The sequence below is a fragment of the Thamnophis sirtalis genome, unplaced genomic scaffold (assembly GCF_051295495.1).
Source record: "Thamnophis sirtalis isolate CommonGarterSnake01/CBP01778 unplaced genomic scaffold, rThaSir2_p1.2 scaffold_10, whole genome shotgun sequence".
Classification (NCBI taxonomy): domain Eukaryota; kingdom Metazoa; phylum Chordata; class Lepidosauria; order Squamata; family Natricidae; genus Thamnophis; species Thamnophis sirtalis.
In genome coordinates, this window is record NW_028261390.1 from 53,445,217 (window position 1) to 53,472,577 (window position 27,361).

The 27,361-nt window shown below is 36.4% G+C and overlaps 1 protein-coding gene across 3 annotated transcripts in view; it reads left to right on the forward strand.

Annotated features, from left to right (window-relative positions):
* Positions 1-27,361, forward strand: part of LCORL (ligand dependent nuclear receptor corepressor like) — a 97,107-nt gene that overhangs the window by 48,859 nt on the left and 20,887 nt on the right. For 2 of the 3 annotated variants that reach the window (XM_014069348.2, XM_087724619.1), the window contains exons 5-7: positions 1,691-1,945; positions 7,738-7,825; positions 16,309-20,963. In XM_014069348.2, the coding sequence (XP_013924823.2) occupies positions 1,691-1,945; positions 7,738-7,825; positions 16,309-20,963 (4,998 nt within the window). Of the gene's footprint in view, positions 1-1,690; positions 1,946-7,737; positions 7,826-9,058; positions 11,338-16,308; positions 20,964-27,361 lie in introns of those variants that run through there. The other variant, XM_014069349.2, reaches the window with a different exon arrangement.

The window sequence follows — 27,361 nt, forward strand, 5'->3', positions numbered from 1 at the left end:
AAGTAACTCAAGAGGGCAAATGTGCATAATATTCATTCCTCCTCCTATTTTCCCTGCAATAACAATCCTGTAAGGTGGGCTGGGTTGAGAGACAATGACTGGTCCAAGATCCCCAGGCAACTTTCATGTCTAGAACTGTTCTCCACTAACTTAATTATCACAAGCTGGTTGGGAAGCATGCAAATGGAGATCAGGTGGCTGTGGGACACTGCAACAATTGTAAATAGAAAAACTGGTTGCAAAACTAGTTATTTTATTTATTTAATGCTATTGTGACTTCAGATGGTATATTTACAAGAAAAATAACCCTCCAAAAAGTAGCCCCTTCTAATATAGTAGGAACTTTTCAGTTGGACTCCACAGACGTTGAATTGGACTCCTCTACTCCAAGTTGCTTGATAGGCTGAAAAGTAAGCTCTTTTTGGCATGCAGTGCTTTAATTGTTGATGAAATTAGCTCGTGTGTTATTTTTGTTGTGCTTTTTGTGAATGGTCCTGAAAAGCACAAAAGGAATTATAGGAATAATTCAGAATGCATTGATGGAAATTTGCACAAAGAACTATCAGTTGTCAAAAACAAAATTAAACAATAAAATATCCAAAGAAGCTTCTTCTGAATTTGATGCAGTAAAACAGTTACATGTTAATTTGGCTTTTTCACATGGAATAAATGATCATTCAGACTCAATGAAATATATGCTGGTGTATCATTTAAATTAAAGACCCAAGCTGAAGTGGGCAAACATATGGGGCTAAGAGAAGAGGGCTACCAGAGGAGGTGGCAGAGACACAGTTCGCTGCTGCCACCGTGCCGAACTCAAGCAAGCGATTGAACTCAGTGCAGTGAGGGTGTGTGAAAACGAGATGTGTCCAACCTCCACTGCCTCCCTGCTGCCCACCTTACCCATCACCCCTGAATGGGCCGAACACTGCCACTGCTGCCAAATGGCCCATGACAGTAGTGACAGAGGGTGTGAAAATAGGTAGCTCCCAGCTGCGCTTTGCACTCTGCCCACCTGCTTGCTCACCTGCTTGCCAACTCTCCCTCTGTGGGAAGCTTCTAGCCATTGCTCTGAGCACTCGCCTGCTCCCCTGGCTTTGCCTCCAGCTGCCCATGGTGAGTTGTCCCCATAGTGAATTGGTTGTGTTGAGTTACCCTGCGACAACTTGGCAGTAGTAAATTGGCAGAGTGGTGAGATGGCCGTGCCAAGATGCCTGCACTGACTTGTCCTAGACTTGCTAAAACATCTGAAGAACGGTTGCAGGATTCAATATGTCTAGTAGTGAAAAGAAGGAGTAGGGGGCAACATGATAGCAGTGTATCAATATTTGAGGGGCTGCCACAAAGAAGAGAGGGTCAAGCTGATTTCCAAAGCACCAGAAGGAAAGACAAGAAGCAATGGATGAAACTAACCAAGGAGAGAAGCAACCTAGAATTAAGGAGAAATTTCCTGGCAGTGAGAACAATAAGCCAATGGAATGGCTTATTTTCAGAGGTTGTGGTGCTCCATCACAGGAGGCTTTTACAAAAAGACAGGACAGCCATTTGTCTGAAATAGTATAGGGTCTCCTGCTTAAACAGCGGGTTGGATCAGAAGGCCTCCAAGGTCCCTCTTGCTGTTCTGTCTTGTTAAAGATATGCTGGAATATATTTTAATGTGTATGTGAATGGTACTCTTTTCTTCCCACAGATCTTCCTCAGAACTGTGATCCTAACATTCCCCTAGTTGCTCAGGAATTAATGAAAAAGATGATTCGTCAATTTGCAATTGAATATATTTCAAAAAATAGTAAACTGCAAGAAAATCGAAATGGTTCGTCATATGAAATGAGTCTGATATGTAAAGATTTCCAAATGAACCAAACCGAAAATCCACTTCAGGAAGAACAAGATAGCCCTCTAGACCTCACTGTGAATCGAACACAAGAACAGGATACTCAGCAAGGTAATCCCTTTGAGTTATTCATTTGATATTGTTAAAGATGAATATTATAAATTAAATTAAATTTAAAAAATTTAAAAAAATAATTATAATATATCTGAAAACAGTGTTGAAAATTTTGGTATTGCTATTAGATTAGACTTGAGACTAGAAAATCTGTTTTGAATACCTATAGATTGCACTTAGTGACAACCAGGAGCATATGGATATGAATTTAGTGTAGCATTTTTTCACTCTGCTCACTGAATCTGCAGTTGAAATGATGGATGATTTTAGCCATGGGGTGAATTATTTCTGTGACTTTGAAATAATTGCTGAAGCAGTGAAATCTCTGTTAAAAACAATTGCTAATATTTTGGAACCAGCTCCTGCAGAGGTGATTGCTGTTTTCAGTGCTTTCATTAGCTATACACTGTGCATAATTATTAGACACATATTTTGGATGATTAATTTTATTATTGAACAACTACAGTGCTCTCAGTCAATCCAAAATATTAATAAACCTCAAACCTGAATATTAAAATAAAAATGGGGTTTTGGCTTTCTTAGGAGAATATCTGCACAATTATTGGGCAGCTATTAGTGTGCACAATTATTATGCAACTAAATAAAAAATGAAAATTTGCACATCTCACTTGTTTATTTGTATATGTTAAAGTGAGAATAATAAACAAACAACTCAAAATGTACAAATGAACATTTCTGACATTTCCAGAAAAAGTGACCAATATAGCCACACTTCTTTTCAATAATAGTCATAAGCTTTCCATTCATGGAGTCTATCAGTTTCTTGATCTGTTGATAATCAACTTTTTGTGCAGCATCAACCACAGCCTCCCAGACACTTTTCAGAGAGGTGTACTATTTTCCTTCACCATAAATCTCCTGTTTAAGAAGGACCCACAAGTTCTCAATAGGGTTTAAGTCAGGTGAGGAAGGTGTCATGTCATAATTCTTTCATCTTTAAGGCCTTTACTTGCTAGCAACACAATGGAGTATTTTGATGGATGTGATGGAGCATTTTCCTACATAAAAATTATGGTCTTCTTGAAAGATGCAGACTTTTTCCTGTACCACTGCTTGAAGAAAGTGTCTTCTAAAAACTGGCAGGAGGCTTTGGAGTTCATTTTGAGTCCATCTTCAACCAGAAAAGGTCCAACTAGCTCATCTTTCATAATACCAGCACATACTAGTATTCACCTACCCTTGCATCTGAGTCAAATGGAGCTTGTAACCATTTCTGATCCAGCCACCAGCCCATCCATCTGGTCCAACCAGTCTTGATTTGCTTCTTGATTTCCTAGATGCTCTTCTGGCAAGGAGTTAGAATCATTTAGATGTCTGCTCATGAACAGTGCCAACAATTTAGAGGCAAGTGGCTGATTACAAGACAGAGATACAATGCTCCTGCTAAATGGACTGTCATACGCTACTGCTAAATTGGCTGTCATAAGGATTCTCATTCATGATTCACCAAATGGTTGCAAGCATACCCCTTTTCAGGAACTCTTCCTTTGGCAAAATGATAAAACATCCAGAGAAGAAAAAAGGAAGAAAAAGCAGCCATGGTGCTATTGTGTTTCCCCAAGAATAAGACTGGGTCTTACTTTCTTTTGACCCCTGAAAAATCAGCTAGCGCTTCTTTTTGGGGGGAGGGGTCCTATTTCCCCTCCCCCATGTATCAGTATAAGGTAGGGGGTGGGGCAAGTGGCCCTCCATGCCAGCTTCTCGAAGAGTTGCAGCAAGTTCACGAAACAGCTGATTCACAGGTGTCCTCCAGTAAGCATGGCCATTTTTGCAGCTGATTGTTGCTGCAAAAGAAACCGGAGGCCAAGTGCCTCTTGTGCTGGCCACACCCACCCACTTCAATCCTAAAATTTATTTATGATATCTGAGAATAAAAAAAAAAAACAGAGTCTGCTTTGCAATTACGAAAATGTACATGTGCCTTGTTTTCATTCCCTCTTAAGCAAAGTACCGGTAGACACTAAAGTAAAGGCATGTGTGCCTTTATTGATTTGGAACTACTTATGTGCCACTATTGGTGTTATTAGCACCAAAGCCAAAATTTTTGAGGTCTACTAATCCTAATACGTTTCTTTTAAAAATCCTGTACTTTTTATTAATGTGGAGTTACTTTTTTGGACCTCTAATAGTATTTGAGCTCAAATTAGTACTGTTCTAACCTTTTAATAAACTTCATACCTAAGACTAGAATATATTTTAATTCAACTGTTTCCATTTGTCCCTGCCCAAATTCTAAACATCATAACCATTTTATAGATGTTATTGCTTTTATCAGTTTGTTTGCAATTTCCTGCTGCATTTGAATTTTTTTCTGTTAAGTTTTCTTTGCAGCATATTTGAAATAAAAGGTAAAAATACATATTATAAATAACAATACATGCGTTCTCTTAGTGTAGAAAAGCATGCAGAAAAATATGCAACTTCTCCTTAATATAGCTGAAAAGGATGAATATGTTAATATAAGGAAAAAGCTGAGAAAGAAAGCTAATTGTACAACCCAGAACTGCCTTTGAGACCAAACATCTTACGTAGTGTACATCTTTTATGTTAGTTGAGTTTGAATCCTATTTTAATTTTTTTTTTAAAATTGTGGTCGAAGTTAAGATTCATAATCATATTAGATGATCATTAGATGATTATAATTTTAAATTTTTTGCATCATATACACACATAAACACTATTAAATTTTCATTCTGTTTTGTAATTGTCAGAAAAAAATAGGAAACATAGAAACAAAGTGCTCTTCAGTCAATGTTCATTTTCATCAAAGGCAGGGGTGGGTTCCTACCGGCTGAACAACTGGTTTGCTTCATGCGCGCTTTGCTGCGCGCACATGCACAGTTTAGTAAAAATTGAACTTCCGCATTGCAAACAAGGAAAGGAGCAAGGAAAGCTGCTGAGGGGTGGCAATTCAATCTGCTGCCACTGATCAGCTGGGCTTCAGAAGCAGAAATAAAGGTCAGTATAAGAATTCTAATTCAGTATAACTCCCGGGCGGGCGGGCGGACCCACCTTTACAGAAACAGAGAACCAGTTCGCTCCCGTCTTGCAGTCAGAGCTAACAGTTCGACTGAACCAGTCCAAACCGGTAGAAACCCACCACTGATCAAAGGAGAAGAAAGTGAAATCTTTTGCAGAAAAAAATCCTTGTTTCTGCTATATTGCAGAAATTACAGTAGTCCTTGAGTTACAAATGTAATGGAACCTGCCAATTACATTTGTAAGCCAAGGTTTCGTAGGAGTGACTTGACCACAATCACTCCCTCCTTTCGCCTATGCATTCACTAATCGAATGCATGGATTGTTAACTGCACATGAGGTATCTCAGAGTGGGAAGTCAAGGGGCGGCCTAGCAGTGGAACAGGCCATCTGCTTTGGACCACCCAAGACCTCCCCTGATCAACTGAGATATCTTTCCCCCTCCTCTGGGGTCCCTACAAGTGCTCTCCCCCATCCTGCCATTCCGGGTCACTTACCTGAAGTGCTCTCCCCCATCCTGCCATTCCGGGTCACTTACCTGATCATGAAGATCTGTCTCCTCTCCAGCCTCTCTGTTTCTTTTCCTGCTCCCCCCTTTCTCATCGACAAAGCACTTGAGGAGGCCCTCAGTGATGAAAAAGGAGGCCCAGAGGGATGCGCGCACCCCTCCAGGACTCCTTTAGTGCCGCCAAGCACTTGAGGAGACCTTTGGTGACCCATGAGGAGGCCTTCAGCAACGAAAAAGGCCTGGAAGGATGCACATGCCTCTTCGGGCCGCCTTTATTGTTGCCAAAGTGCTTGAGGAGGCCTTCAGTGATGAGAAAGGAAGTCCAGAGGCACTCGCACCCCCCTCTGTACCTCCTTTCTCTTGGAAAAGTGCTTGAGGATTGCATCCCACTAGTCTTCCGCAGCCTTGTGTAAAAAGCTTTTGCTGGTAGGAACAGATCTTCAGAGGGATGCGTCCACCCCTCCCAAGCTCCGCTGGTGCCGACAGGCATTTTGCAAAGGGTTGCCGAAGCCTCCAGGAATGCAATTTCCCTGTAGACTTCGGCAAGGAAACAGAGGGAAGGCCTGAAGGACCTAAGTCTTCCCTCTGTTTGCAAATATTCAGGCTTCTAGGCCTCAATTCTCAGAGAACAGAGGCCTAAAGTAGTGCGAGATTACACAAGATCAGTAGCACGAGATTTTGCGCTACTAATCTTGCACAGAGGCCTCTGTTCTCTGTGAATGCACTGAAGGTCTGAAACAACAAAGCAGGCAAAGAAACCGTGACTGATCTGTGCAAGGTAAATGAGTCTCGAGAGGAGGGGTGGGGGGAATAGGCAAGGCAAATGTTGCAGCACCTCTGCTGTCATTCGTAAGTGTGAACAATGGCCATGGTGCTGCAACATTCATAATTTTGGGACTGGTTCGTAAGTAGTTGGGGAGGTAGGTCATTACTTCAAACAGTCGCTAAGTGAACTGTTGTAACTTGGGAATTACCTGTATATGTTATTATTATTATAAAAAATAGCATAGAACTTTTTCCTTGAGTTTTCTTTTGATAATACCAGGAATTAACAATAATGGAAACTTACTAACCTATGATTTAATACAAGATTATAATTCATTATTAATACCTGATATTTTACTGAGATTTTTTTTAAAAATTCTGCTTAAATAAATCTTCAAATTAAGTTATCATCTTCATCATCAAAGAGCCACTTTGAAAAATAAGAAATGTATACAATTCTCAGCTATGGGATTTGCACTATTGGTTAATAGGTCCTGTGGTAGTGAAGAGCCATTTTTCATTTTGGGCCTGTTGTTCAATCTGAGTTTCCAGTGTGTACTGTTGGTGGTTGCGAAAGATAACTACCAAATTTTTCGGAGTATAAGACGCACCCTTTTCCCTCAAAAAAGAGTGAAAATCTGATTGCGTCTTATACACTGAATACAGCATTTTTGGCCTACCAAAACTCCGCCCTCTTTGCAAAAATGGACGTGCAGAGGGTTTGGGAGGTTTGCAAAGTGCTCCTGGGGGCTAGGGAGAGCAAAAAAAAAGCAAAAAACAGGCCATTTTTTTCTTGTTTTTGGTCCTCCTATCCCCCAGGAGCACTCTACAAGCCTCCCAAGCCTCTGCATGCCCCCCCTTTTTTTGCAAAAAATGAGTGCAGAGGGCTTGGGAGGCATGCAGAGTGCAAAAACTTTTTAAAAAAATTTACCTCTTCAAAATCATGGTGCGTCTTATACTCTGGTGCGTCTTATAGTCCGAAAAATATGGTATTTACAATTATCTTTCTCAATGCGTCTGTTCTATGATACATTGTTCCACATTAGCTGAATATTGCATTTTGAAATATTCCCCCTATTGGAATATTCCCACAAGTACAATGTTTAAATCTTTTTAATTTTTAAATCCTGGAATTGATTTTACTGTCCAGAAGTTTTTAAATATTGGGAACTGTTGAAAAAGAGCAGAATACTGTTCTAATCTAATTCAGACTCCACAATGTAATTCTGATGGATAGGGTTTATCTACTTAGTGCTGTCCTCCTATTAGCAAGAATAAAGAAAGTCAAATGGGCAACATTTGCAGGCACCTGCAGTCTTCAGAGACCAACTGAATTTTTTTTTAAAGTAATGAGTGTTTGCAATAATAGTACTGGCATCATCCTTGAGTTGCACAGCACAAGACATAAAGGTTAATAACAGAAATTGATGTATAGCATGAGAGTGTCTTAGCAGTTGCCCTTTGTCATTTTGTTATTGATAATAGTATATGTTTTCATGCTCCATTTTTATAATAGGAGATGGAGTGCTAGATCTCTCTACGAAGAAAACAAACTTGGAACAGTCACAGTATGATGGGTCATGTTCTGAAAATTCATTGTCTGGGTAAGCATAATAAGCATTACTCTGCTTTATTTTAAAGGGAGTAGGTGGAAGTAAGAGAAATGTGAAGATTTATTTTGGAATTGACTTATATAAAATGTATGTTGACACACTCTTCTTCTTTGCTTATGCCAGGGTTTCACTCATAATTGTATGTTTGTGTACAACTCATATAATTCATTTTGTGTTTTTCACTTTTTTCTGTTAAAGAAAAGTTATCAGAACAATCACCAAACTTTAGTTCATGTTCCTAAAAATAAAATAAAATGCTTATGTACATAATGCAATTAGGAAACTAAGTAATAGAATCAAAACTATTTGATATGAGTTTAAACCTTTACCATTGGAAAAAGAAAAATATTTTACATTTTAATAGATTTTGGATGTTAGAAGAAAATTAAAGGAACTACAATTTTAGTACCCCAAAAAGAGAAGGCTCTTGCATTTTTATTTTACTATGGTATGTGATGACATGCTACCGAGATACCATTTATGAATGGTTAATATGCTGCTGTGATCAATATTTACTGAAATTACATTAAAGTAACATGTTATAATTCTGACATCTTTCCAGTCATAACAGTCACTTATCATTTGTGTAATAGAATTATTCTTTTGGGGGGAAAAAACCCCAGAAAAACTGCTTGCATTACGTATCTTTCTTTCTATCTCCCTGTCCCCCTACTAGTCACACACATTTCTAACTTTACTAGAAATTAGAAGTAGTATTTAGGACTTTTAATTGCATTTTTTACAAAAACTGGATATGTTAAGGTTCTTTTTAATAGTTATAAACAACGTTTCTATAAGGGGGTTGACTCTTTTATTACTTGTTTAGCGGTAACGTCACGTTTCTACTAACAAAACTCCTTTAGGATGGGGACATTCAGTGGATGTTAGATTGTGAAAAGAGAAGTTTTAAGTGTTACTCTGCGAGCATCTGTCAAAAGGGAATTGAAAACAGATGACAAAGTTGCCAAATCCTGAGCTAGGATTTAAAGTTCTTGGAAGGGCTGCTCTAGAAGCTGGGCTATCATTTTCTCACATGGTCCTACCAGAACTCTATAACATTTGCTATGGTAATCAATAGCTACCACAACTCAAAGCCTTAAAAGTGTCAGAAGCAGTGATGTTACCTAAGCAAGGAGTATAATAAAGGAGTGGACCCTTCCCTTCCATAGCTGTGTGAGAGTCTCTCATGCATCAGTTCACCATCGTTTCATTCCATCCATCCAGGAGACTCCACAGAAACAGAGAGGACTTTGTGGAAAGAAGTGCTGAGTTTGCAGATGGTTTGCTCTCAAAAGCCTTGAAAGACGTTCAGTCTGGAGCACTGGACATTAATAAAGCAGGCATCCTTTATGGCATACCTCAAAAAACTTTACTTCTCCACTTAGAAGCCTTACCAGCAGGAAACCCTGCACTCTTTAAAAACAAAACTCGAGATTTCAAGGATATCTGTTCTTACAAGGACAGTCCAGAACCCTGTGCCGTGCTGCAAAAAGTAGCCTTGTGGGCAAAAGCTCAAGCAAAGTGCACAGAAAAAAATAAACTTAGTCTACTTGAAACCTCAGAATTAAGATTCCCAACAGCTTCCAATTACCTCCACCAGTTAACTTTGCAAAGAATGGTCACTCAGTTTAAAGAAAAAAATGAAAGTGTACAATATGAAATGTCAGCTCCAGCTGTGCAATTAAAAATTCCTCAGCTGAGGATCAGTGCTGTTCCCAAACAGCATGAGAATGCTGGACTTCTGGATGTTATGTACCATGTTTCCAAAACCTCATCAGTCTTAGAAGGATCAGCTCTTCAAAAACTGAAAACTATATTCCCCAAACAGAGCAAAGTGGAATGTTCTGCATCTGTAACTCCTTCAAGTCTGGACACCTATTTTTTGCATGGGGACCTCTCTCCTTTGTGTCTTAATACTAAGAACGGCATTGTTGATGGCACCTCCGAATCCACAGAAGACGGCTTAGACCGTAAGGATAATAAACAACCAAGGAAAAAACGTGGTCGCTACCGGCAATATGATCATGAAATAATGGAGGAAGCTATTGCAATGGTAATGAGCGGGAAAATGAGCGTTTCCAAAGCACAAGGGATCTATGGAGTACCTCACAGCACTTTAGAATACAAAGTTAAAGAGAGATCTGGAACTCTGAAGACACCTCCGAAGAAGAAGCTCCGATTACCAGACACTGGGATGTTTAATATCACTGATTCAGGGACTGGCACCTGCAAAAATAGCAGCAAGCCTATGTAGTTAATTTGTTAGAAACACTGTGTTTGTATGTGTGCATGTGTGTGTGTGTGTGCGCGCGCGTGTGTTTGTGTACACGTGTGTGAGTGTGTGCGTGCGTGTGCAGGTGTAAGCATATATGCGGGAGAAACAAATGTTCACTTAGAAGAAATGAAATTTTGCAGTTCAGAAACCACATACATGCCTTTTTGAAGAATAATTTTATTCAGGGTTTTCACTGTGGACAATATGATAGAATTGATCACAATTGTGATAGTTTGTATTTAATATAATCCTTGTACAAATAAGTGAAAAGGATTCAGGTTTTATTTAGTTGTCAGCATAAAATGTTGGGAACAACTTCTATTTGTCATGTGAAATATTACTTTTTACTGTTGAAGATTGACGCTAGCTCAGTAATCCATCCTATTAAGGAAATACATGATTCGTGCTTTTAGGGCATTTATCCTCTCAAAATATTTTCAGAAGTCGCTCGCAACTGAAAATAAGCAAATCAAGGGAAGAGGACAGTTCTAGTTTCTTAATGTGGAAACTGATATGAAGTATTAGTTAAAACCAGACAATGAAAAAGAAAGTACATTAGAGCGTAACATTGGATATAAAGTAAATATTTCATTTTTAAAAGTGTGTTAGCAACAAAACTGGATTATTAAAATGTTATTGTTGGTTTAGCAAGAAATTGGTGTTTACAAAATATATGCTTGTAAAAACTGACAAATTTAGTTGTAGCGATAGAATAACTATGAAATGAGATGGAATACTAAAGGCATACATAAAATGGTTTTCCTTTAGTATAGAAAATAAGCTAACTTATAAGGGTTGAAGAGAAAAGTTGGAATGCATATTAGAGCATGTTTCATAATGTGCACAGAATGAGCTTGAAAATGGTTATATTAATTTAAGTGTGCTGGTAGTTAGTTGGTTTTATGACTACTTACATTTATTTAAGGATTGTTTAACACTCCTACTGAAAACCTCATGATAACAGTAACGTGTTCGCTGCTGTGACATTTCAAACCTTTTTCAGTTTATCAAAATGAATATCAGGTTTTCATTTTGGTGGGCCGATACATCATCATTTTGCTAATAACCAAATCTTGCAGTTCAGGGTCTTGATAGAATTACCGATTTAAAAAACAGTAAAAACTGTTTTGAATTTTCAGTACTAGAATTTCTTTGTGTATTTACTATATGGAAGCTGGACATTTCATTTTATTTATTTTATAATATAAGAACTATTGTGCGTGTGTGTGTGTATACATATATATATACACATATATATGTATGTAATACACACACACAGATATATATATATATATATATATATATATATATATATATATATATATATATATATATATATATATATATATATATATATATATATATATATATGAGAAACCTCAGAGGACAGTGCTTTATATTACAGTTTTTGAATGATCTTCAGATAACTCATAATTGGAAATGATCCTTCTCACAGAGAAAATCCAGTAGGATTCAGAAAGAAATGTGCTCACCTTACAAATGTGCTAACAGACCTTTGAGCTTCAAGGGAATTAAAAGGTTTGCATGCTTTTCATGTATTCCTAGGCAATTGCACTACTTACTAAAATTATACAAGTTCTTGCATTTGTGTTATCTTTATCAAATATCTATCAGTGTGGGAATTCAAAAACTTGCAGTTATTGACTGACTGATTGATTGATCGATCGATTGATCGATCGATCATATGCCTCAATGCATCTTTAGTTAGGGAGCAAAGGGAGGAATAAATTTCTCTGGAGCTCTACAGTAGTTTCACTGTGGGTAAGCAATTGCTTACTAGAAGGACCATACTCATTTGATTTTATATATTACATAACTTTATCATTTCCTACCATTTCTACATATGAATGAAGACATCAATTTTTCATTGAAAAAACTAGATTTTATATGAGGAAAATTAATATTTCCAAAATTGTTCTTTTTCCCATATATGGTTGACTGAATATGTTTAACTTCACTTAATATAAGAGTTCATTCTTTAAATTCTGTGAATTGTACTGTCTATAGTATATTCACATTTGATACTTTTTGAAGATGTCATTCAACTTGGTAATTTCAGAATAGACTAGGAAGAGATTTGACCCCTAATAAATTGGGGTTACTTACAAATGAAAGCAACACAACCATGTAATCAATTCATTGAGAATTTACGTGATCTGTGCTGAATTTTCTTCAGCTCAACTGCATGGAAAACAAGCTCAAAAATTAAAAGTCATACCACAGATGAGATTAACATTTGTCAAGGTCATCCTTCATTTTAAAGAACTAAGCCATATGTTCATCAGGATTAAGATTATTCATTAATAATATATTTCCCCAATAGAAAACAAGATTTCAGGTTTATTTGGAGGACTGCTAGGATCTGTGGTTCATTGCTTGATGTGTGGACTTGGGATACAAAGCTTTTACATCCAACTTCCTGTTACAACTCCTTAATTCCCCCAGCTTATTCCTGAAGGTTATGAGATAAGGATAGGATGATCAAGGAAGGAGGAAGAATACACCCATTCACGATTGGGACTTGCTTGTTCCCAGCCATTTTTTAAAATGTTTTAGACAATATTAAATTCAGGTCTATATCAAAGACAAATTGCAGTACTCTTTTAATATCATTTAAATGGTGGCCTGACCAAAAAGTAACAGGATTCATAAAATCAGGGATCATTTTGCTATTGACTTTAACTGTGGTAGTTTTGTATGTAATGTTACAATTAATTTTCAGCATTTTCGTACTTGTATTTATTTTTGGCCAGAAATAGTATATTAAAATATTTTTTGATAGTTTGTAGATAATGTTCAATCTGTAAGTTTTAAAAAGAAACGTTAATTATTTGTAATGAATAGGCTGAATCTTTGATTATACAACTGAGGAAAAGCAGGGAAATACATAAACTCCCCCCTCATCTGCCCCATTGTATCCATTCAAAAGGCTATTTAAATTATAATTTTAAATTATAATTTTTCAAATTCAGTTACCAGTCACTACTTAGAAATTGACAAGTTTTTGAAAATTCATATTTCAGTAGACTTTTAAATGAAGATGAAAGCAGGCCTTCTTGCTTTCTATTTATTTGAATGTTTCTCAAGTATTTTATATTAAAAAGAAAAAAAACAGTGCCTCTGTTTTTAGAACTACTGCTCAGTAAATTAAACCATTTCTGGTAGCTAATGACTATTTTATATTACATTAAATTGTATAATAACTTTAGTGAGACTGATTTTTTTTAGTTGTTTACAGTACAAATACTTGTATTTGTGTTTTGTTTTTGTTTTAAATTGCAGTATTTTCATTGTTGCAGTAATTTAGTAATACTCTGTGGCTGCCTTGATTTTTGACAGATTTTGTTAATAACCAATATCTAGGCAATTAGTTCTATTTATGCATAAATCAATTGCACTATAATTCATGAATTATTTATTACAATATTTTCTAATGAATTCCATGTATTTGTCTTGTGTTGTACATGTACTGTAATTCTGTTTCCTCTTTGTGTTGTTATATTTCCAGATCTGATTGTATGAATTTCTTAATGTGTTTCTATGTTGTAATTTTTAGTAAAGCACTTCAATGCTTTTGCACATAAATTTACAACACTGATGTGTGATTGATTCGTCATTCAGTAAAAGAAAAATGCTTCATGATGGCTTACTTGATTTACTCTATGGGCCTAATTTTATTGGTAAAATGGCAGTGCAGACTGAACTATAAAGCAAGGCACATTAGACACCAGGAAAGATAACTTAATAGATAAAGTGCTGCTCTTTTGCACATCTACATATTTCTTTGTGCAGTAAGACTTCATGATTGTGCCCTTGGTTTGTTAAGTTTAAGAAATTGAATTGTAGCATTATAACTATAATTATAAATTAATACTAAATTATGTTCATAAATTTTCATTTGCAGACTGCATAGTTCAATTAAGCCTCAGTTTCCAGAACTTCAGAATTGTGTGACTTTTATGGTGCAAAATATGTTAATAAACACATTCTATTTAATAACTTTACAATTTTTCTATTATCATATAGGAGAGGAAAAGATTATGAAGTTTGAATTGTTGATACATACATACACACACACTATATATATATATATATATATATATATATATATATATATATATATATATATATATATATATATACATACATACATACATACATACATACATACACACACACACACACACACACACACACACACACACACACACACACACCATAGTATATGCATTTCTACTAAATGTCTGAACTGAGGATCAGCAAATAAACCTTAATAAAGATTGTGAAGGGACAGATTACTGAAGAACTATAAGAGATATCCCTTTCTATACTACATGCTTGCATACTGTGTGAACATATACCTGCAGAGTTAAGAGCAAGATTTATCATTTTTGTCTACAATATATTTACCAAATAGTTTCATCAGCCCTGCTTTGAATAACTCTTTATGGTCAGTACTTCCATTGCAAAGAAACATTCATACTTTGTAGATAGAGTCCCCCTTTGAAGGATCACATCATTCAGTCATCTAAATGCCGATTAATTCTCAGATTAGCAGTGACTTGTCAACCTAATCGGTAGAACCCTGAGATAATTTAGCTGGAGATAATGGAAATTTAATATGATTTTACACAGATTTCCAAAGACACGTTATTGATGTTGCATCCTATTAACTGGTTTCTTCAGAAAGGCAGGAATCAAAACAGTCATTTCTTAAATTGATTAGACAGGATTGATTACTATCATATGGTTGTAATTTTGGAGTAGATTTCACCATTGCTGGGATAGTGTGTCATGTTCAGAGTTTGGTGATCTGTTTGAAATACATTACTTTTCTGAAACAGAATTGTATATTACTTACATTTAAAACTATTGATAGACATTAATATTTGAGGCTACATTATGCAAATTCCCCCGTTAAATCACTATTTACTTTTTGTTGTGAACAATTTTCAGTTTGAATTAATGACTTGGTAAGTAGTAACAATTTTTAATATTTTGTAGTTGGAATATTTCAGGCAGTAGGTGTAGGTGAATTCTTAGTTATAGCTGACTTAACTTATTTACTTCTAGAGGAAGACACATATTTATACACATAATGGTGTGAGTGTGGGTGTGTGTAGTCACTGTGTGTATATAGTTTTTTATAAACTAAAATATATACAGATAAATATATATCTGCCATCTGAAAGCCACTTTAATAATTAATAAAATAGAGCTCTGTATATAGTTTAGTTTACCAGAAAAGTATACATTATATATTACAGTTTGTTAATCTTGTCCCTCAATGTCCTAGGAAATCCACAGGTTAAATTCCAATTATACACAACAAGAGAAAGACAGGGAAATATTTTGTGGCAAAGACTTAAAAAGAATTGATTCTCTGAGAAGATACTTATTTTCAAGAAATTGATCAAGTTAAGCACATAGGTAGATTAAGTTAAGCATAGGCAGAATAAGAAGCTTTTTTATTTTCATTAATGTAATAAGGAATTAAATATACTAATTTGCTTAATTGTATACTTTCCCTCTAAAATAAGATCTTAAAAAGGAATTGGTTTTTATTCCATTGGACATCTCATAGAAAAGCTTCAAAATGGCATTTAATTTGTATATGTTCTCCTCCCTAATCCTAAATATCATTATTAAAAATAAGGGGTTGCTCAGCAAACTGTCACTTTCCTCCATAAATATGACACAAGTACAAAAATTGTGTCTTGTACATATGTCATCTCTGTGCCAGGTATATATCCCAAAATGTTCTTTTAAGATACATGGGATTTCTTACTTTAAAGTGGAATTTATACAGAAGACATCTGAGTCCTTGTTGATTTCAATATAGTTTGTGTATGATTAAAATATAGTTAGAATCATAACTATAATTTCTTTATTTAAACAGTTTGTTGGATTTTAAAAAATTCTTTAATTGCTCTTGAAATAGTAAACAGAATGCTACGGAATGCATTACATGGAAACACATCTTGCTAAGCTTTTTTGCTAAGTTTTTTTCCCCCTTTACAATGTGTTTACAAAATGCATTGAGCAGAAGTGTAACATTTTTATAAATATAACATTTTTATAAGCTTTGAATGATACCATATTTTCATTAGGTTTTTTATCATATGTTCCATATTTAATTGTAATTTACTTTTTGTTTCGATCTGCTTTATGTTTTCAGTTCAAGTACAGCTGCTGGTGCAAAACTAGAGGAAACAACTAAATTGGAAAGAGGAAATTCTACTCTAAACAAGGTGTTGACTTCCTTATGTTCATATCATTGGCATCAGACTTTAGCCATGTTGAAATTTTTCATCCAAGAATCATGTTATTCAGGTTGCAGTAGTCAACTGCCTTACCCTAAATATTCTGAGAGAGAGGAAGATGAGATTCATATTCCAGGCTTCAGTTGTGATGACAACATGCTGATGAAAAGGTGCCGTTCACAAAATATAAGACCAAATAAGGATTGTTTGACATGCCACTCAATGGCCCCAGGCTTTGTTAACACAATAATGAACAAAGAAAATTCTTTGCTTTGCCATCCTCATGGGCACTGTCCCAAACAGCTACAACTATGTAAGATCCATTCTATCCAGGCAGATTTGTATACATACCTCTTTCCAAGGGGGGAAAAAATTAATAGGGGTAGCCAAGGCCGCAGCCCTTCACCACCGCCATTGTCTCCTGTGGAAGCTGATGGGTACAATTCTCCAAAGGAATTGGCTGAAGATAACACACCTGAAAAACCCTATAACCAGCCTCCTTCACTATTTCCCACTGAACACAAGGAGAAAAATCAAACATATCAAACATATCTTGCAGAAGTGCCCGATAACCTGCAGGAAGGCATTGCAACTGTGAATCAAGAAAATAGCCTTACAATTTCTGATAAGCTTGAAAAGCTTGAAAATGCTGATGTATTTCAGAATTTAATGGATCGAATCAATGAGAAGTTGAAATCAATAGAAACTACTGATACAGAAATATTGGCAAAATTACCTAAGAGCGATGAAAGAACAGAAACTGATTCTAAATTACGGAACTTCATTACATCTCTCTTACATGATGCTAAGACCAATGATTACAATTTTACAGAATTACTGAATCAACATGATAAGCAAGTGGAAAATAAAATTATCCAAACAAGATTTCGCAAACGACAAGAAACTTTGTTTGCAATGCATAGTTCTCCCAATTCATGTCTATTTAGACGAAAGTCTTTGCAAATCAAAAGAGAGTTGGCTAGCCTTGATGAAACTTTCTTAAGAAAGAAGGCAAATTCACAGAGAAAAGTTAAAAAATATACAAAAAATGACAAATACAATACATTAAAAGAGCTTGATGTACAAGGCTATGAAAATAAAGATGGGACATTTTCTTCTAAGTCGAAGCTTTTGCCACTAGGTCAAAAAGAAACTATAGTACTACCTCTCATCAGCTCAGAAACCAGTTATGATTTTGTAACATTTGCAGCAAACAGCTCTACAACCTCTCAAACGGTTTTGGCTAAAACACAATGTGGACTTGAACTAGATGTGGATCCAGCTGGTGTGAAAGGAGATTATGATAGAGGCCTGGAGAGAACCAGACATAATATTTTCTCTCCTAAATGGTGCTCGTTGTATGTAGCAAATAATTTTTTATTAAGGAAAAACATAAAATCAAAACCTGCTGCTAGCATAGAAGGGGATAAAATTCTCAAAGATTTTCAAGCTAAGTCATGTAGCAATGAAAATATAAATAAGATTATGCAGAAAACCAGTCTACATGTTGTTGTAAAGCATTTGGAAGATACAATAAATATGGCTCAAAAGGCCACACAGCCCATGTGTAATGGTTATAAAATATTGGGCAAAATGAAAGACGTTCAAAATTCTGATGTGAACAGTAAATCTAAAATTGGCCTCCTTACTAGCGTGAGTGAAACTGGAAGTAAGGGGCAATGTGTGTTATCACAGAGTCATTTACCAGCTAGAAATAGCAACAGAAGTGATTGTATGCCAAAAAAAGAAAATGTATCTTGTGAAGAAGGATATGAAAGACTTTTGAAACCCTCAATATTAGATTCAAATATGTTGACCTTAAATAAGGAAGAATCCCAAGGAAATTCTCATTTGGAGGACAATTCATCAACATTGAATTACACTAGCCCCATAAAACTTATGTTCCTTTCCAAGATTAATAGCAGTGAAGGAATCAAGTACACACTAACCTCTGTGAATGATTCATCCAAATTAAACATTGATCTTTATTCTCTTCAGGAGAAAACAAATAAGCTGTTGGGAAAACAGTTGGAGGCCAAGGATTCTGATGAAAAAGTATCTATTGATAAATGCAGCTATAATGAAAATACAGATACAAATAAAATGAGAACTGGTTTTCCTACAACAGTTGCCACTGTAACCAATCCTAAGCCTAAGGAAGAACCTGTGGAACAAGGCAACATTGGATCCTCCCTGAAAAGAAAACCTGGGAGACCCAAAAAAATTGGTCCTCAGGTTGTAAAACAAATTAAGCGTCCGATTGGACGACCTCCCAAACCAAAAGTTGATGTGAGTAATAATGGTAGTCATAGGAAGGACTCCATTGGTGTTGCAAAAAATGCCAACTCTAACATGGAATGTCTAGAGGAAGAGAACATTTACAAAAATATTACAGTGACTGTTGTTTTTGGAAGATCTCGAAGGATTAAGAGGTGTGTTTCTGAAGGTAGCCTAAATATAGTTAAAACTGCACCAGAACCTCACAGCTACTGCAGTGTTGTATGTGACCTTGATCAAATAACACTAAGCTCAGATGCCAGGAACAACTTGCCAGAATCTAAAATTATGCAATATTCTACAAAAGAAAAAACCTCTACATGTGGCTATGAGGATGTTAGACCACTAGAAAGCAGCCTTGTGCTACCATCCCATTGCAGCAATATCAGACCAAACCAAAAGCCTTTAAATATTATTAGAAAACCTGGCAGACCAGCAAAAGTAAAAATATCTGGCATATCAGTGACTGTTAATCAGATTTCATCTCAGGAAAGAAAAGTGTGTATCAGCAGCTGTCTGCCTCCCTTAGAACAAGAAGCTTGTGAACCATCTAAGAAGGATCCTAAGCAATGCAATAAAAGCGATGATTTTAAAAGCCTTTGCAATGATGAAGCAGGGAATTTTTCACCCAAGATTATCATTGCTTCAAGAAGGTCTGAAACTCATTTGAGACACTCCCTTAGAAGACCATCATTGCCTTTTGTACATTCATCAGCATCTTCTAGCTCATTTTCTTGTAAACGTGCCTTTTTGCAGAAACCGTGTAAACTCCGTTTGAAAAATAGTAAAGATCGCAAAGTAAAGCATTCAAAAATGCCACCCAAAAATACCTCAATAAATACAAGGGCAGACAATGCAAAAAATAGTTCTGAGAATAGTAAATCCAGATCCATTGGTGATATTACTTTGGATCCTTTAATTTCATCCAATTCCCTTAGATGGTGGGATCCTTCCATTTCTAATGATTCTTTGTTAAAAGAACTAAACAGTAGATATGACCAGATAACTAAGACTTGGTTGCATGTGAGAAGGGAGAATGGAGAAGAATATGAGAAATGGCCATATAATGGAACATGTCATGTTGAACAAGATAGTAGCATTGAAGTATCAAATCCTTTGGACTCCTGCATTTTGGAACTGGAAAATTCACCTATAAGAATGCTTTTCCAGAAAAAATGCAGCATAGATGACTTATGTGCATGGTTTATGCAAACAACAGAAACACAATCACTATCACTAGTCAGAAAAGCAAATGCTCGTAATCCTTTTGAAGTAATCAATACAAGTCAATTCAAAATGGGAACAAGACAAAATGATTGTAATACTAGTCCTTTGAGAAAGCACTTTAAAAAATTTGCACTGTCCACACCTTCAAAATCAACAGGAAAGTTGCAGCTTCTACATAACATTGTCAGATCTCAAGTCTTAAGCAGGGAGCATAGCTTTACCTTAACTAAATTGAGAACTAAATTTGAGAACTTGCAACATGCTCGATGGCGACAAGTGAAAAAACTGTATAATCATGGAACATCTGACTGGAAATCAAAAAAGAAAAACTTGAGATTCTTCTCCCAAAGTCAGTGTTTGAATGATGCAACTGGGAAACTTAACAAACTATGTACAAGCCTTGAGAATGACCCAGTAGAAACTCAGCCAACAACTTTGTTGGAATCTTACAGAATCACTTCAGCAACTGGAAATGAAATCGGAGATGCATTTATTCAACAAGATACACAATTGTCTGACCTCAGCACAAAGTGTGACTCACTCTCAAACTGTAGGCCAAGTAGTAAATCCAAGTACAGCAATCAGCAAAGTATTGGACAAGCACATGCCCCTAATGAATGTAATGAAAGTGCACGGAGAGGGCAGACTTTTAAGGATTGTCGAATATTTTTGAAGAAAATTAATCCAGTGGATAAACAGCATGTGTTTAATAAGAACTTTGCCATCTCTACTTCAGAATCTATGGAACATTGCAGCAGCCACATCTATTGCCCAGAAAAAAATGGTTGCCCTTTGAGGTCCCCCTGTGTTCAGCCGAGTATGGCTGAAAATGATGAAAGGAATGGAGGGGCTTCTGACAGAAGCAGGCATTCCAGCTTGCTCAATGAAGTCAAGAAGTCAAGCAAACGTGTCGCTTTTGAGGATGGCCCAATCGAGACCCCTAAAAAAATGAGGAAGCGGAAGAAGACGCAATGCAAGTTCACTGAGCTGAACAGAAGAAAAAGGAATAAGAAGCGGTTATGTAGTACTGGCCAAATATCAAACTGTTACCCAAAATACCACCTGGGTAAGTTTCTTTCATCTCCCTCTCATCCCTTGACAAACTTCTATTAACTTTACATGCAGGTGAAATAATTCAAGAAAAAGCTAAATATAGGAAAATAGATTTCACAAAACCAGGGCAATAGTCTAAAACTTCCCATTGCTGATCATGCAGCTTAAATAGTGTTTTTAAAAGATTTTCTGTTCATTTTTATTAATACTGCATTCTGAAGAGTCCAGAAAAGCTATGCCAGGAAAGTGTAATACATCTGAAGGGGTGTCATTCACCCCAAAGTGTTATTTGAAGAGCCAAGGTGGCGCAGTGGTTAAATGCAGCACTGCAGGCTACTGCTAGATCAGCAGGTCAGCGGTTCAAATCTCACCGGCTCAGGGTTGACTCAGCCTTCCATCCTTCCGAGGTGGGTAAAATGAGGACCCAGATTGTTGGGGGCAATATGCTGACTCTCTGTAAACCGCTTAGAGAGGCCTGAAAGGCCTATGAAGCGGTATATAAGTCTACTGCTATTGCTAAGTCTACTGCTATTTGAGGGGGTAGAGTAGGCTTCCTTTCTGCCTCAATTGTCTGGGAGGGGGGTGAGACAATTGGTTATTCCAAAAGTCTGTATTATGCAAAAATTACTTTTTTTATTTAATTCATAATAATTGTTAATGTATTACCAAATTCTCCATTCTTCTGATCAGGGAAAGACAATACCACGAGGCTGAAACATATTCCTTATTGAATTACATATTCCTTATATTTTTGGGCCTATAATTTAAAAAGAGGGAAAGAAGTAGGCCAAGTGCCACATTGACTGACTTTGTGATATGTGTAGGTGGGATGGAAGTTCAATAAAAAAAAATATGGAGAGCAAACTTTAAAAACACTGCATTATGCCAAACTGGGAAAAGGACTAGGTGTTTTGCAATAAAATTTGCATCTAGTAGTGATTAAATCGAAAATAGAATGTTCTGTCCCGTGTTTTGTTTAATGACGCTGTTAAATAAAACAAATTAAAACAGCGATGCAAAACATCAGGTTGCTTTTGCCCTCCAGAAATAGAAGAAAAGAAATGCTGTATGGCAGGTGTCCCCAGTAGGTCCCAGGCTGTGGCCTATTCGGAATAGGATCCCACGACTGGCTGGCTGGAGCACATGCGTGTGTGTGCGCACACGTAGCTCATCTTGCACAAGTGGCGGGCACTCATGCATGTGCACACTGGTGGTGCTGTTTTCACGTTGAGCTGTGCACGCCGGCCTGCCACTCATGCAATAGATGCATGTATTTGCATACATGCCAGCCTGCCATTTACATGGTCCAGTTCCCCTCTCTCCCCCTCCAGCAGATCCGCCAAGCTGCAAAGGTTGGGAATTGCTGCTGTATGGAATTAATTGCTTTTTCTTTTCAGAAGAGCAGCAGTATTGTTTAAGCATGCAGGGTTATTAGAGGAGGAGAGGGATATTTCAATTTGGACTCTGCCCTTCAAATACCTTAAATTCAAATCCAACTCAGGATCCCCTGTCAGAACATGGAATTCCCATTGATTTATTTCTAATGTGTACAAAGAGCTCTCTCATGACTGTCTACTTTTTTCAAGGCTAGGATTGTTAGATTGCCACCCAGAGATGGAGCCTCTTTCATTGATATCCCTAAAATTTCAACAGGATTCCAGCTCCACCTGGGCCCTATTGCATAGCCTGTCCCCCCACTTCAGCAAAAGGAAGTGGGGGGATAAGAGACCAACAGAGGCCCATGTAACTGCTACTCTGCTGCCTATATATTTTAAAATGAAAGAAGAGATGAGTGACTTGACCAATTTAGCCTTCACAGCAGTCAAACAGAGAGCACTTCTTAAAAACTGATAAAAAGGAAGTTTAAGACAATTTGGCTTGGCAGTGCTTCAGATTTGCTCTCCCAGAGGTTTAGATCTTGCAACTTTGGGAGACAGTGCTAGGCACTACACAAATCTCTAATAGTCATGCATCTTTCAAACGAACAAACCCTGATAACTTTTTCATAGTTTTTCATTGTTTATTTCAGATTTTTGTTATGTTGTTTTCTCTGTTGTTCAAAGTTTCCAGTACATAAGCATTTACAGAAAATATACCAACACTCGGTGGACAATTCCATGATAACCCTGCATTCATTTTCTTTCAAAGCTGTTGTAGTTGTAGTTGCATTATTAAGAGTTCCTTTTCCTTTTCCAACAAATCACGAGGAAATGCCCACACTTCAGGGCAGTCTGTACAATGGATTCTTCAATCACAAGTGTAAGTAATTGCATGAATATAGCACATAAGAATGTGGTCAAAAATAAGACACTTCAGGCATTACCATATGGAATCCTCTTACCAAATTTTCCATATGTATTTAAAGCGAGAGAGTTCATTCTTCCACGTAGTATTTCAAAACACAGGGGGATAATTTCTCAGGGATACTTTTGTTTTTCACATTTTTGCTTCCAGGGATTAACAACCACAGGCATAAGCTCTTTTTATTATTATTAGAAACCTAGAATGCCATTGCATCTTAAATAAATAAGATGGACCTTGTACATGGTAGATCATAAGAAAGCCCCACTGAGTTCAATAAAACAGTTAACTATGTGTAATAAAAAGGAATGTCTGGATTTCAGCTGGCTTCCTATCCAGTATCCTTGAACATTTCATACTAGGAAATGATGCAAAAGGGAGACACCAACTTGAATGTGCTGTCAGCTAGAACAGCCTCTCCTGTCCTGCAGAAGGAAAGTGAATCTTGAACCAAGCATATCAATGTTGACTTTCAGCATTGAGTCCCTGGTGCTACATCTCTCTTTCCCTCTCTAAACATCTGTATAACTTGTAATTTGAAGAGCAACAGTATAGTTGGGAGCTTCCAATGAAGGACAAAATGACCTTGCTCCTATAGCATTCTTTTTTTTTTTAAAAAAAAAAAGTCCCTATAACCTTAGCAAACCAATTCTTCGTTCTGCGAGGCACTGCAGTGCTTATCTTCTAGGAGTTTTATAGTATTCTCCCCTCCAAAACTCTTTTTTCCAAATTTTATTATAAATTAAAAATGATAACGTAAGTGGCTCTAAATCGTTGGTGGCAAGTTCCATTAGATTTCCTGTCTTCAAGCATCCTCTCTAGTTCTCAGCTTCATGAGCAATGTCAGCATGTCTTCTATGATATCATTTGTATTTCCAGGTTCTTACAACTGCCCAATCTTGAGGGCTTGGCTGCTGCTCTCTACTCAGTGTTTAGTGGAAAAGTATAAAATTTAACTCTATGATCAGGGTATGATTCGACAGTGTTTCTTGTGGGATGGGGTTTTCATTGGAAAATAAATGAAATGAATTCACAATGTACAGTACTGATAGCAACCTTAGTGTTTCTAAAAAGAATGACTGTCCTGTGGTTATGGACAAACAACTAAATAGTTCTGTAAGGTACATGAATCATTTCTTTTAACCTAGTTTCTCCTACTGAGTTTATATTAGGCCATCTGACATCAAGCTTTTCTGTCAATATTTATTATACTGCCTTGGAAGATTACCGTCCTTAAAAGTCCACTGCTATTTTAGACCCATTTACACCACTGTCTTGCTCCAGTTTTCCAGCCCAGATGTCTGATTGAGAGCAGTAGCCCTCTTCTGTCTGCAGCTATTAGAAATATAGGTAGTCCTTGACTTAGAATGGCATGGAACCTGTCTATTGTAGTGCTTGTTAAACAAGTCACTATGGTTAAGCGAGAAGTAAATGCCAGCTTTCAGCTTTCATAAAACCCAGGCCACATAGCAGCAGGAAACAGCCATAACTGCAACCTGGTTGCTGAGTGCCCAAAGTTTGGTCATGTGGCCCTGGAGGAGACTGACTGTTGGAACTTCAAATCCAGGTCATAAGTAGCCTCCAGATAGATCCTTTGTCATTTGAAAGGTTGCTAAGCGACTGGTTATAAATTAAGGACTGCATCTATACCTATTAGTGCTTATTCTAAAGATAGTAATCCATGGCTTGCTGACTTGATTGGCCCTTGGGGAAAATGTATGGGGGAAATCCAGGAGAAATCCAAAAAAAACATCTCAGGAGAAGGCAAAAAGGTCATAATATATACTATATCTATTTCACTGCTATTGATCCACTTTGAAGTGATTTTCTAGAATTCTTCATCCATTTTTATTTTATCACTTTGGATTAGTCCAAATGTGACAAACTTATTACACATCCCAAGTTCATTTAAAAAGTATAAAACCAAAAGCAGAGCTTGAGAAAATTTTGTTTCTTCAATCTCTCCATTATGAATAACTATCCAACTGTGCTTTTCCTTTGCTGCTTTTACAAGCAGTTGTCCTCTCTTGTGATTGTGAAGTTTCTTGGAAAACCTGAGGTTATAGATTATGCAGACAACTGAGAGCCATAGTAAATTTTTGAAAGAAAAAGGCTAGAACTTAAGAACCAAGTACGAAAATAAAAAGTTAGCATAAAGTTCACTTAATACTGAAAACAATTCCTCTTTGTGAGAATAGACCTGTGGCAGAATTTACACCCTTGTGTCCTCAGACACACTCTTACATTAGGCAAACACTTATGCCCAATATCTGCCTCTTTGCTTGCACCAGAAACATAGCATTCCTTACATATATATGTACATAAATGCACGTCATTCATATTAGTTGGTATTTCTTTTTCCGTCTCATTCTGTTTCATCATTTGAAAAGAGATAGCAGGAATGTTCAGATGGTCTCGGACTTTTTTCTTTCAGATCTAAAATAGTTAGATTTTGATATTTTGTAGAATTGAAAGTTTTTTTTCAAAATCTAAAATTAAATGCTGATTTTCTACCACTGTAAGAGAAGATGAAAAATATTCTAAAACATATTCCTGAATATGAAATGAAATGCAAAATACATATTGTAACATTCACTGACAATTTGTTATTTAAATTATTTAAAAGAGATATTATTTATAGAATTTATAAAAGGCAAACATGCATGGGGAAACAGCTATACCTTTTGTTTCTCAACAAATTCTTACTTTTTAAGAAGTAAAACAGTAGTTATGTTCTGCTGGAAGTCAACATAAAATCAGGATACTTAGGGTTATTTCCAGAAAAGGAGTAAAAAATAAATAAAAATAGGAGCCCTAAGTCTGCAATTGAAGTTTTGCCCTTTAATCATTGGATGTGATTTTCCATTTTGACTTTTTTTTTTACCTGAGATACCTATAGTTGTTATAGCAGTGGTAGTCAACCTGGTCCCTACCTCCCACTAGTGGGCGTTCCAGCTTTCATGGTGGGCGGTAGGGGTTTGCTGTAACTCTGCTTTATAAATTTTATAAAGTAAAGTTACTTCCCCACTTTATAAATCACCATTACTGTGGAACCAGTGGGCGGTTAGAAAATTTTACTACTAACAGAGACACAAAAGTGGGCGGTAGGTATATATACTTGTTGTGAACTTGGTTTTTTATGCCAAGAACAATACGAATGAAGCATTAAACTGTTGCTCATGGAAATCCTTTTAGAGTACAGATTGGAACTGTATCAGGTTTCTTCATTGAAATTTTCTGAATCAAAGGTTTGGCTCTCACATGGAGTTCCAGTCAGAACCTTCCAGAGTTTTGAGATTTGGGGAAAGCATTGACCTACATGCTGGGGGTCCCTGCTGGATCATCCAGTATTTTGTGTGAACATGCACATATGTCCCCAATTAAAATTGGTAAAAGTGTTACATTTGCTGATGCAATACTTGCAGAGATATAGTCATTTGTTTGGCCCCATACTGCAACCTTCTACAGTATGACTCTGAGGTTCCAGCAACTTTGAGACATAATATCTCTGGGACTATTTTGTTGAGAGAAACAAAACTTGGCCATCTTGTACAACTTTTTGTGCTCTATTTAAAAAAAAAACAATAAAAGCATTCTCATGAGCGATCTCCATTTAGATAATTTGGACCAAATTTGGCTGAAAATATTGCTGCTTGATAAAAGATTAAAGTTGGGCTTGTTATGTCTCTGGAAGGAAAGGTATGATAACCATGAAACTTTGTGTGTACTAACTTAGCAACACAAGGTTGTGTCGAATATAAAATTTCATTCTACTGCTTTCCAATAGTTCACAAATTGAGTGTAAAGTTGACAGTTTCTGTAAAAACACCAAAAATAGTATATTTTCAGCTAGTTTTTTTTTTTAAAGACCACCTGGAAACTCTGCTAAATTAGAAAGAGCATGTTTCAAACCCCCTAAAAAAGTAATGTTGGTTTTTTATTGCTGACTTCTAAAGCCTAAAAATAGGGACAAAGGTGACAATGTTGTATGGCAATGTCACATGTATTATATTATTGTTTTGACTTGTTTGTTTTATATAGACATCATTACTACTATTATATTGTGTTGGTCCATGGTGACATTGTCACTACCAGTTCAGGCACTTGTCC